Source organism: Molothrus aeneus, chromosome 15 (assembly GCF_037042795.1).
Source record: "Molothrus aeneus isolate 106 chromosome 15, BPBGC_Maene_1.0, whole genome shotgun sequence".
NCBI classification, from domain to species: domain Eukaryota; kingdom Metazoa; phylum Chordata; class Aves; order Passeriformes; family Icteridae; genus Molothrus; species Molothrus aeneus.
Genome location: NC_089660.1, coordinates 16,508,450 through 16,521,161, shown reverse-complemented (window position 1 = coordinate 16,521,161; position 12,712 = coordinate 16,508,450). Strand labels below are relative to the sequence as shown.

The following is a 12,712-nucleotide window of genomic DNA, read 5'->3' as shown; positions in this document are numbered from 1 at the left end:
CGTCCAGCACCCGCAGCGCCAGCACCGCGCTGCTCTGCAGCGCCGGCGACCCGCCGTCGGCCGCCCGCACCGTCACGTTGTACTCCGACACCTGCTCCCGGTCCAGCTCTCTCGCTGTCACCACACGGTAATATTCGTCAAAAGACTTCTCTAGCCGGAACGGGACGTCCTTGTCTATCCAGCAGCGCACCTCGCCGTTTGCCCCCGAGTCCCGGTCCTGCACGTGGAGCAGGGCGACCACCGTCCCTGATGGAGCGTCCTCGGAAATCTCACTTAGTGCCGATCTCACCAAAATCACCGGCGCATTATCGTTTATGTCTCTGACAGCGATCGTTACTTTGGCAGTGTCGAAATTGTCTCCTCCATCCCGTGCCTGCACCTCCAGTTCGTAAGAGTCTCCTTCCTCAAAGTCCAGGCTTCTCACCAGAGTGATCGCTCCACTCTGAGAGTCAAGATGGAAAATATTCGATGCCATGTCCGACACTTTTTTCAACGAGTATTTCACGTGACCATTCGGCCCCTCGTCGGCGTCCGTAGCCGTGACAGTGACAAGGGTGGAGCCCAGGGGCACGTCCTCGGGCACACGCACCGTGTACTCCGCCTGGCTGAACACGGGCGCGTTGTCGTTCGCGTCCACCACGGTCACGCGGATCCGAGCCGTGCCCGTCCGTGCCGGATCGCCGCCGTCGCTCGCCCTCAGCACCAGCTCGTGAAACGCCGCCTCCTCCCGGTCCAGCGCCTTGGCCAGCACCAGCTCGGGACGCTGATCGCCGCCGGGGCCCGCCTGCACGGCCAGCGAGAAGTGCTCGTCACCGCTCAGCTCGTAGCTCTGCAGCGAATTCCGCCCAGAGTCCGGGTCATGAGCCTCGGGTAAGGGAAATCGCGACCCCGGGGATGTCGTCTCACCTATTCTCTCTTCCAGCTCTATTTCCTTGAAGCTCGGTGCGTTGTCGTTAATGTCCGTGATTTCCACTTCGATTCGGTAAACCTGCATTTCCCCTTCCACTATCAGCTCACAGCGCAGCACGCATTTCTCCACCAGCCGGCACAGCTGCTCTCTGTCGATCCTCTCTGCCGTCACTAAATGTCCCGTCTTTCCGTGCAAAGCGAAATACTGCGTCCTACCTTCGGAGACCACTTGGATGCCGCGATCTCGGATCTCCGTCAGCTGCAGCCCCAGGTCCTTGGCCACGTCGCCCACGAACGAGCCCTTGGGCATCTCCTCGGGCACCGAGTAGCGCAGCTGCCCCCACGCCGCCTCCCACGCCGCCAGCAGCGCGGCCCAGAGCAGAGCTCGCTGCCGCCGGCCCCAGCGCCTCCCCGCCGCGCACATCTCGCCCGCGGAACCGCTCGTTCGCTTGCAGCTCCTCACCGCCAACCAAGACAGCTCCGGCTCTACTCCAAGCTTCTCTACGGTATTTAAGCCACCGGCTCCTCCGTCTTGCTATAGAATGGCTCCGCACCGCGGACACGCTCGCAGACCTGCCGGCCGCCGAGCCAGACCCCGAGCGAGCGAGTGATCGAGCGGGTCCGCAGCGGGCGGGGCTGCCGGTCGCGCTCCGAGCTTCCTCTCGCTCCTCTCGGTCAACAGCGGCGCCCGCAGCCTCCTCCCGGCACTGCAGGCACCGAGCGCTGCCCAGCGCTGCCCGCCCTGCCTCGCCCACCGAGAAGCTCGTGCAGGTGGGACATGACCGCTAAGAACACGGCGCTTTTCGTCCAGCGCGGATTTCCAGCTTGGGCTTTTGATCCTGGTTTCATCCTCCTCCCCTGAAGACGTGACAGAAGTAACACGCCTCCTGTGATTATGCGATTCCTACCGCCCGGGAAAATGTCTTTGTCATGATCGTATAACATGGATGAAACTATCTCTGAATGTGATGTCTGGGCTATCACGAGTTTTACTGCATACGATCAAAAGCGCTAACTCCCGCACCAATTCCAGTTTTTATATGAGTCGTGCTTGAAGAACAGCCTTTTAGCGATACACATAGTGTTAAGGAACAGGAGAACAACTCATGAACAGTCACTGTGTTCACAATGGTCACCGAATCCAGCACTGCAGGGAAGGTCGTTGCTATTTTGCGCCTGCACATCACACACTACTCCTAATAAATCTGCGTTACTCCCCCTTCTTCAGTCACAACCTCGTAATTTTTCATTACAATTTTTCTCAATATAGACAATGCTCACTCTGATGACTTAATACTTGGGCATTAAGTCAAGTATCGGCATCATCTAGATGATAACGGCACTAAGGTCAGGCACAGAGTTCGGCTACTTAGCAGGTAATAAATACAAAGTTGGCCCCACCCACAGAGAGCTGTTTTGAAATCCTAAATTAAACTGACTGTGGAAGCATTCCTACAGCAGCCTTCCCTCAAAATAAGGGGTTTGTTCCACGTATCAGAAAGTCCAAATACATAGCATTGACCAAAAGCTGTCGGGAAGGAAACTCTCCAAACCAAGCCCGTCATGTACATCTCATTGTACACAATAGAGATGCACCTTCCTCCTTAATACAAGTAGCAATTAGAAAAACAGAATTTTCCTAAATAAAATCCTGCAGCTGAATCAGAATGTGTCACGAATTAAAATGCGATTCAAAACTCCTGAACGGTAAGAACCTCCCACTGACGCGACCAAGCTTGCAGCAGATGAGGCAGCAATTGCCGGTTCGCAACACTTGATGCAAAAAGCAACACGAGAAAGGATTATTTCACGGCATCGTGGAAAAAAATAGAACCACTATGAGACTCAGCGAAGAAAAAACCACAAGAGCTCGCTGCCACCAGCACGCCGTTATTTAAACGCGCAGAAGGAAGGAATTGGCTTTACAGACCTGAGGTGCCTCCCGTACGGCCGGTGGCTCTCCCGTCACGGCGGTGCTGCTCAGGCTCGGCTTGTCGCAGGAATCGCCGCCCAGAAGCTCCTCCGCCGACAGGATGGGCACCGGCGGCGGCGGCGGCCAAGCGGCCTCGGGCAGGGCGCGGGCGGGCGGCGGCACGCACAGGTTGTAGGAGTAGGGCAAGGTGCCCTCGCAGAAGTCGGCCGGGAAGGCGGCGCCGGCCAGCGAGAAGCGCTGCGCGCCCAGGCAGCGCAGCACGGCGGGCGGCCCGGCCCGGCGCAGCCGCGCCAGCACGGCCAGCGCCACGCTCAGCACCAAGAGCGCCGAGAGCAGCGCCAGCGCCAGCACCAGGTAGAACTGCAGCTCGGCCGCCGCCGCCTCGGCGCCCGCCGGCCGCTCGCTCAGCTCCGGCAGCGCCTCCTGCAAGCTCTCGGCCAGCACCACGTGCAGCGTGGCCGTGGCCGACAGCGCCGGCTGCCCGTGGTCCTTCACCACGGCCACCAGCCGCTGCTTGGCCGCGTCCCGCTCGCCCACGGCGCGCGCCGTGCGCACCTCGCCGCTGTGCAGCCCCACGCGGAACAGCGCCGGCTCCGACGCCTGCACCAGCTCGTAGGACAGCCACGCGTTGCGCCCCGCGTCCGCGTCCACCGCCACCACCTTGGCCACCAGGTAGCCGGCCTCGGCCGAGCGCGGAACCACCTCGAAAGGCGCCGCCGCCGCCGCCCCTCCCGGACCCTCTCCCGCCGTCGCCGCGGGCCAGAGCACCCTGGGCGCGTTGTCGTTGCGGTCCAGCACGAAGACGCGCACCGTGGCCGTGGAGCTGCGCGCCGGCGAGCCGCCGTCCTGCGCCCGCACGGCCACCGTGAACTCGCGGCACTGCTCGTAGTCCAAGGAGCGCTGCGCGTACAGCGCGCCGCTCCGCGCCTCCACCGACACCAGCGGCGCCGCGCCCGCCGCGCCCGCGCTGCCGCCCGCCAGCCAGTAGCTCACGCGCCCGTTGGCGCCCGCGTCCGCGTCCCGCGCCTGCACGCGCAGCACCAGCGCGCCCGCCGCGTTGTTCTCCGCCACGTACGCGCTGTACGCCGCCTCCTCGAACACCGGCGCGTTGTCGTTCACGTCCGACACCTCCAGCACCAGCTCCCTGCTGCTCCACAGCGCCGGCCTGCCCCGGTCCCGGGCCACCACCGTCACGCGCTGCTCCGACGCCTGCTCCCGGTCCAGCGCGCCCGATGTCACCACCTTGTACGAGCCGCCCGACGACGCCACGATCGACAGCGGCGCCTCTCCCGACAGCGAGCACGACACCTGACCGTTCTCGCCCGAATCAGCATCGTTCACGTTCAGCACGGCCACCACGGTGCCGGCCGGTGCGTCCTCGGGCACTGGGTTCGAGAGGGACAGAATGGTGATCTCGGGCGCGTTGTCGTTCTCGTCCGTGATGTCGATCTGAACTTCGCAGTGATCAGTGAGCCCACCTCCATCCGTTGCCTCCAAGCCGAAGATGTATTTATTCTTCTCCTCGAAATCGAGTGGACCTACCGTCCTGATCTCTCCACTCTCGCTATCGATAGCGAACAATGAGAGCACGTCGTCTGGGACGTTGCCAAGGGAGTAGGAGAGTTGCCCATTTGAGCCAGCGTCTGCGTCCGTGGCCCGCACCCGCAGCACCAGAGACCCCGCGGGCAAATTCTCCGCCACTCGTGCTTCGTAGACGCTTTTGCTGAACATGGGCGGGTTGTCATTTGCGTCTGTCACGTTGATCAGAACCAGAACAGTCCCAGACCTTGCAGGTTCCCCGCCGTCCACTGCTGTCAGCACCAACTCAAAGGAATTCTGCTTCTCCCGGTCCAGCGGTCTCTCTAGTACTAATTCCGGCTGCTTCTTTCCACCCGTCTTTTCTTTCAGTGTTAGGGAGAAGGACGGGTTGCTTGTGAGGTGGTAAATCACCAACGAGTTTCTACCCACATCCGCATCCCGGGCCATTTCCAACGGAAAACGAGCACCCGGAAGCGTCCATTCACCAATCTCGAGATCCAGAGCAGCCTTCCTGAAGGCCGGGGAGTTGTCATTCACGTCTTCAATGGATACCTCCACATGGAAAACGTTCAGCGGGTTGTGCACCAGCACCTCGAAGCTGACAGAACACGTCACAGATGCGCCGCACATCTCCTCCCGGTCCAACCTCTCGTTCACGTACAGGTTCCCGTTCTCCTCATTCACAGTGAAATATTTCAGCTGCTTCTTGCCGGCAGACGCCACCTGCAGCTTGCGCGCCGGCAGCTCGTCCGCGCTGAGCCCCAGGTCCCGCGCCAGCGGCCCCACGAGCGAGCCTCTGCCCAGCTCCTCGGGGATGGCGTAGCGGAGCCGCTCGGCCGCCGCCCGGCACCACACGCACAGCAGCAGCAGCAGCGCGGCCAGCAGCGCTCGCCCGCCGCCCGGCCCGCGCCTCTGCCGCCTCTGCCTCACCGCCATTCTCTGCCCACTGCGCTCGCCGCGCTCCTGCCGACTGCCGCTGCCCTGCCTCCCTTCCAGCCGCTCTCGCCGCCCAAAACAGACACCGCTCAAACACACCCAGCTCGCCGCGCCGCCTCTCGCTGCTGCTGCTGCTGCTGGCGGTGCCGCTGCCGCTGTGGCCGGCGCCGGCCGAGCGAGCAGCCTGCGGGGGCAGGACGCTGCGGCTGCGGCGGCGGCGGCTCCAGCGCCGCTCGGCGCCGGCCAACAGCGACACCCGGAGGCGCCGCCGCGACACTGCAGCCGCCGCGTGCCCGCGCTCAACGGGGCCCGGCTTTGGCCGGGGCTCAGCGCCTGCACCGGCCCCGGGGGCTCTCCCCGACTGCAAACACCCACAGCTCTGGCTCGGTGTGAGTCCAGAGGCGTTATTTTGTCAGATGCGCTTTTTTGCATTCTTTCAGTTCATGATATTTAGTCCCATTGAAACCTCAGATGGAAGTATTCATGGCAGAGCAATACAGAAAGGAATTAAGCCGCTCTTAAAAAATTCGTAATTAATCTATAAGAGCAAGGAATGATATTATAGTAAGGGATGACATTGGGAACCTTTCAACTCTCCCTCATGCATCTTGAAATCTACCTCCCTTTCATGGGACACATTAACTTGAGAAACAGATCAGCCTAAAACAAAGTTTAGAGCTCTATGATAAGAACGAACAACGCTAATTATTTTTTTCTGAATCATGAAATATCTTCTTTTGTGTTTCCATACTCGAGAACTTTAGAGTGAATAAGTGCAAAGCCATTCCTGAGTCTTTCATAGAACCAAATAAAAGATGTTTTACATCGGAATTATAAGCCATTCCATCCAAGCAACATGGTTCCTAATTGCTGGATGCCTGTCATTCACTTTCAGCAAAGGGATCACAGGGAAAAAATGACACAGGCCTAGACCCCAGAGATGAAACCTAACTATTTTCCAAAATAAAACCCCTTTGGCACAACAGTTTCCTCGATCAAAACCACCCACTCAGCCTACTCAAACTGCATTCCAAGTCTTCAGACACAACCAACATGGCTCTGGCTATTTAGACAACACTCCTGAAACCACCACAATGTAGAAATTCATATTTCTTCTTTTGTCATTTGTGGTAGCTACACAACACACATGCTTGTCTTGTACCAAGCACACAGGACCTCAAACCACACAGCCCAGTCACAGTTATTTCCTTGGACCATGAAAAAGAACTTGGAACCACAGGTGAAGGCCTCATCAAACTACAAGGACAAATGGAACTTTACACATTTCTTTTATCCATTTCAAACCATACCACAGTAAACTCCTACACTGGCCCTGTCTCTGGACAGAAAGACTTTTCTCTGTCATCACACAATACAAATCAAGTTTTGAGGACAGACACTATTAAAAGTCGCTCTCACATCTTTTCAAATCCCAAGAATCACAACACCAATGCGTGCACAGCAATTCTTCTGCTCATCGCAATAATTTCAACAATTCTGAAATGTTGTAAAGGCTATAAGACATCAGCATCTCAATTTGTGATCCAGTCATCAAAGTATCACTCAAAGGTAACACCTTCTTTGTCCAGCACATGGGTTTTCTAGAGGATGGCTGACTCTCCTACTCTGAATGCAAGGTTTCCCTCTGCACCCAAAAATTACCATTCCCAGAAAACATTATGAAACTGAAAATTGAAATGGTGAACACACAACCTGGCCCTTTGAGTACAAATGATGGAGTATCAAAAAATGAAGACACCTTTAGACAACTTTCAGGAAGTCGTGAATAAATACACCAATCAAAAATACACATGCCTTGTCTCCAAAATTACATTCTCACAAACAAATCTCTCCTCATCCCCTTTTGATGGAGAGGCGCCATCAAAAGAAAAGTTCCTCCCACAGCTTCCCATTGCCGTGGATAAAGTTTCACTTCTCAACCTGAGTACGAGTCAAGCATGACTCTTTCTTCCAGTAAATCTTTATGAAAACACCTCTATTAAAACGAGCAAGGCAAATGGTTTACATCTGCAGAAAGGAGAGGATCAAGAAAGACTCTCGGTGATGATGGCACCAAGGTCAAGCACGGAGTTCGGGTACTTAGCAGGTAATGAATACAGAGCTGGCTCCACACAAAATGCCCTTTATAGCACTTGCCATAAGAACTTAATTAAACCAATTATTAAAAAAACACAACAACCTTTGAACACACAGGAAGAACCTCCCAAGGCTCCCCACACAGCTGAAGTAAGATCTGTTCGGGCAAATTTACCAGGGAAGAAGAAAATCACATTGCACAAAAGTAGGGCTGAGCACTGAACAAGGACAAGAGCAAACAATGTCTCTCCTGTTTAAAGGATCTCCACACTCAGGTCACAGAACTCTCGTCTCCAGCCCTGACCAACATCCAGGGTATTCTCTGACCCTCAAAATCTGCAATATTATGTAATTCATAATCTGCAATATTATGTAATCAAACCCCAGCTAAAGAATCTTTAACATCCACCACCATCAGACCATCCCCATTTACCAGGAAGGGCAGTTGGATTTCTCTGCAAGGTTCAATAGCCTGACCTTTCAGATTATCTCAACACTAGTAGGTACAGGAGAAGAGTATCTAGGAAATGAAAAATCCAAAAAAAACATTCACACAGGAGCTCACACCAAAGGCCATGCCCACAGGTCCTCAATGTCATTTTTTGCACAGTAAAAAAAGGAAAAATGCAAGGAACCACAACAGCAGGTCTCCTATAAAAACTAGGACAAATTGAATTTCTACACATTTTACACCTTTTAGAATTCAGGAAAAAAAAAAAAAAACAACAACCAAAAAAAAACAAAACAAAACGAAACAAAACAAAACAAAAAAACAATCAAAGCAAACTTTTAATCTGCCCTGTACCTACAAAAAGAGATTTTTTCACCCTGGCCTAACATTATGCCACAGGGCAGCTAAAAACGCAGTCAGCCTCCTTTGAAAGAAAAGTGGTGGTACACAAAACCTCCCACTGTCTGAGAATAATCCCAGATACCCAAAGAAAATGAGTGCTACTATCTAAAATTAAATACTCTCAAGAACATAAACGATACGCAGCTCTAACAAGCACCCAGTCATCACAACAACTGCTCATCCTCCTTCAGCACATGGCTAACTTGGAAGGCAACGATTCTGAAAGTTAAAGTGATGTTTCACACCAAATGACTAAGTGTTGTTCCAAAACAAGGTCTATCTGCTCAGGAACCTGTGTCATCGAGAAAACACCTGAGCCTCCAAACAATGTAAATTCCACTTGCATTTGATGCAACACATCCACTGAGAATATAGAATGCTGAGAGGAATTACACTTGTCGGGAGAAGAAATGAAGAAATAAACGCAACTCTGTAAAAACACAAAGAACAAACCTCCAGCCAAGAGCAACCTCCCTTTTCCGATCGTGCCCACCAAATTTAAGGCTAAACACAGATCCACGTCAACCTGCCTGTGGCAAGAAGCACCAGACAGGCCTCAGAGAGCCGATGAAAGGGGCCTCGCCTTCTTTCTCTGCAAATCTTCCTACGCCGTACACAGTACACGGGAAGAAAGGAGAGGGGAGCAGTGCAGGGAAGCGTCGCACAAAGAATTTGGTCCCAGAAACTCACCGAGGAAGGGGCGGGATCCGAGGGGAGGGCGCCGGCCGGGTCCCCGTCCCCGAGCAGCGGCGCGGGCTCGTCGGGCGGCGGCCGGGCCGGGAGGGTGTCGCAGCAGCTGGCGGCCGAGAAGCGCAGGTGGCTCTTGCGCGAGTCGGCCGTGAGCGACACGTCGTGCGAGTAGGACTGCAGGAAGGCGCGCACGCCGTCGATGCCCACGAAGTGCGAGACGGGCACGCCGCGCAAGGCGCCGCTGTCCGGCGGCAGCAGCTGCTGGCGGTGGCAGCGGCGCAGGCGCAGCGCCAGCAGCAGCAGCAGGAAGGCCACGAAGAGGCACGAGACGGCGGCCACGGCCAGCACGAGCCAGCGCGTCAGGCTGGCGGCCGGCTCGCCCGGCGCCGCCGCCTCGTGGGCCGCGCTGCCCAGCTCGGCCAGCAGCTCGGCCACGCTCTCGGCCAGCACCACGCTCAGCGTGGCCGTGGCCGACAGCGCCGGCCGCCCGTGGTCCCGCACCAGCACCAGCAGGCTGTGGCGCGCCGCGTCGCGGGCCAGCGGCGAGCGCGCCGTGCGCACCTCGCCGCTGTGCAGCCCCACGCGGAACAGCCCCGGCTCCGTGGCCTTGGCCAGCTCGTAGGACAGCCACGCGTTCTGCCCCGCGTCCGCGTCCACCGCCACCACCTTGGCCACCAGCGCGCCGGCCTCGGCCCAGCGCGGCGCCAGCTCCACGCCCGACCACGCCGCAGCAGCGCCCGAGCCCGCCGCTGCGGCCGGCGCCGGGTACAGCACCTGCGGCGCGTTGTCGTTCTCGTCCACGATCAGCAGCCGCACCGACACGTTGCTGCTCAGCGCCGGCGCGCCGCCGTCCTCCGCCCGCACGCACAGCTGCAGCTCGCGCAGCTGCTCGTAGTCCAAGGAGCGCAGCGCGTACAGCGCGCCCGTCTCCGCCTGCACCGACACGTACGACGACAGCGGCGCGCCCCGCACCCGCCCCTCCGCCAGCCGGTAGCGCACGCGCGCGTTCTGCCCCCAGTCCGCGTCCGTGGCGCGCACCGTCAGCACCAGCGCGCCCGCCGCGTTGTTCTCCGCCAGCCGCGCGCTGTAGCGCTCCTCCAAGAACACCGGCGCGTTGTCGTTCACGTCCAGCACCCGCAGCGCCAGCACCGCGCTGCTCTGCAGCGCCGGCGACCCGCCGTCGGCCGCCCGCACCGTCAAGTTGTACTCCGACACCTGCTCCCGGTCCAGCTCTCTCGCTGTCGCCACACGGTAATATTCGTCAAAAGACTTCTCTAGCCGGAACGGGACGCTCCCTTCGAGCGAACAGCGCACCTCACCATTCACCCCCGAGTCCCGGTCCTGCACGTGGAGCAGGGCGACCACCGTCCCCGACGGGGCGTCCTCGGAAATCTCACTTAGTGCCGACCTCACCGAAATCACTGGCGCATTATCGTTTATGTCTGTAACGCTGATCGTGACTTTGGCGGTGTCGAAAAGGCCTCCTCCGTCCCGTGCTTGCACCTCCAGTTCGTAGGAGTCGCCTTCCTCAAAGTCCAGGGTCCGCAACAGAGTGATCGCGCCCATCTCAGAGTCCAGATGGAAAATATTCGATGCCATGTCCGACACTTTTTTCAACGAGTATTTCACATAACCGTTCAGCCCATCGTCGGCGTCCGTGGCTGTGACGGTGACGAGAACAGAGCCCAGGGGCACGTCCTCGGGCACACGCACCGTGTACTCCGCCTGGCTGAACACGGGCGCGTTGTCGTTCGCGTCCAGCACCGTCACTCGGATCCGAGCCGTGCCCGTCCGTGCCGGATCGCCGCCGTCGCTCGCCCTCAGCACCAGCTCGTGAAACGCCGCCTCCTCCCGGTCCAGCGCCTTGGCCAGCACCAGCTCGGGACGCTGATCGCCGCCGGGGCCCGCCTGCACGGCCAGCGAGAAGTGCTCGTCACCGCTCAGCTCGTAGCTCTGCAGCGAATTCTGGCCCAAGTCTGGGTCATGAGCCTCTGTCAGTGGAAATCGCGATCCCGGGGCTGTCATCTCACTTATTCTTTCTTCCAGCTCAACTTCTTTGAAGCTGGGAGCGTTGTCGTTAATGTCCGTGATTTCCACTTCGATTCGGTAAACCTGCATCTGTCCCTCCACTATCAGCTCACAGCGCAGCACGCATTTCTCCACCAGCCGGCACAGCTGCTCTCTGTCGATCCTCTCCGCTGTCACTAAATGTCCTGTCTTCCCGTGCAGAACGAAATACGGAGTCCTACCTTCGGAGACAACTCGGACGCCGCTCTCTCGGATCTCCGTCAGCTGCAGCCCCAGGTCCTTGGCCACGTCGCCCACGAACGAGCCCTTGGGCATCTCCTCGGGCACCGAGTAGCGCAGCTGCCCCCACGCCGCCTCCCACGCCGCCAGCAGCGCGGCCCAGAGCAGAGCTCGCTGCCGCCGGCCCCAGCGCCTCCCCGCCGCGCTCATCTCGCCCGCGGAACCGCTCGTTCGCTTGCAGCTCCTCGCCGCCAAACAAGACAGCTCCGGCTCCGACTCTGCTCCAAGCTTCTGCACGGTATTTCATCCACCGGCTCCTCCGTCTTGCTATAGAATGGCTCCGCACCGCGGACACGCTCGCAGACCTGCCGGCCGCCGAGCCAGATCCCGAGTGAGCGAGCGATCGAGCGGGTCCGCAGCGGGCGGGGCTGCCGGTCGCGCTCCGAGCTTCCTCTCGCTCCTCTCGGTCAACAGCGGCGCCCGCAGCCTCCTCCCGGCACTGCAGGCACCGAGCGCTGCCCAGCGCTGCCCGCCCTGCCTCGCCCACCGAGAAGCTCGTTCGGGTGGGACATGACGGCTAAGAAGACGGCGCTTTTCGTCCAGCGCGGATTTCCAGCTTGGGCTTTTGATCCTGGTTTCATCCTCCTCCCCTGAAGACGTGACAGAAGTAACACGCCTCCTGTGATTATGCGATTCCTACCGCCCGGGAAAATGTCTTTGTCATGATCGTATAACATGGATGAAACTATCTCTGAATGTGATGTCTGGGCTATCACGAGTTTTACTGCATACGATCAAAAGCGCTAACTCCCGCACCAATTCCAGTTTTTATATGAGTCGTGCTTGAAGAACAGCCTTTTAGCGAAACACATAGTGTTAAGGAATAGGAGAGCAACTCATGAACAGTCACTGTGTTCACAATGGTCACCGAATCCAGCACTGCAGGGAAGGTCGTTGCTATTTTGCGCCTGTACATCACACACTACTCCTAATAAATCTGCGTTACTCCCCCTTCTTCAGTCACAACCTCGTAATTTTTCATTACAATTTTTCTCAATATAGACAATGCTCACTCTGATGACTCAATACTTGGGCATTAAGTTAAGTATCGGCATCATCTAGATGATAATGGCACTAAGATCAGGCACAGAGTTCGGCTACTTAGCAGGTAATAAATACAAAGTTGGCCCCACCCACAGAGAGCTGTTTTGAAATCCTAAATTAAACTGACTGTGGAAGCATTCCTACAGCAGCCTTCCCTCAAAATAAGGGGTTTGTTCCACGTATCAGAAGGTCCAAATACATAGCTTTGACAAAAAGCTGTCGGGAAGGAAAACTCTCCAAGCCAAGCCCGTCATGTACATCTCATTGTACACAATAAACAGGCACCATCCTCCTTAATACAAGTAACAATTAGGAAAACACAATTTTCCTAAATAAAATCATTCAGCTGAATCAGAATGTGTCACGAATTAAAATGCGATTCAAAACTCCTGAACGGTAAGAAC

The 12,712-nt window shown here is 57.2% G+C and overlaps 1 protein-coding gene across 1 annotated transcript in view; it reads right to left on the bottom strand.

Annotated features, from left to right (window-relative positions):
• Window positions 1-12,712, bottom strand: part of LOC136563227 (uncharacterized) — a 64,567-nt gene that overhangs the window by 49,024 nt on the left and 2,831 nt on the right. The window contains exons 2-5 of the mRNA XM_066560465.1: window positions 11,551-11,781; window positions 8,958-11,495; window positions 6,480-6,574; window positions 2,840-5,678 (exon numbers count right to left, since the gene is read on the bottom strand). Of these exons, the coding sequence (XP_066416562.1) occupies window positions 2,840-5,678; window positions 6,480-6,574; window positions 8,958-11,495; window positions 11,551-11,781 (5,703 nt within the window). The remainder of the gene's footprint in view (window positions 1-2,839; window positions 5,679-6,479; window positions 6,575-8,957; window positions 11,496-11,550; window positions 11,782-12,712) is intronic.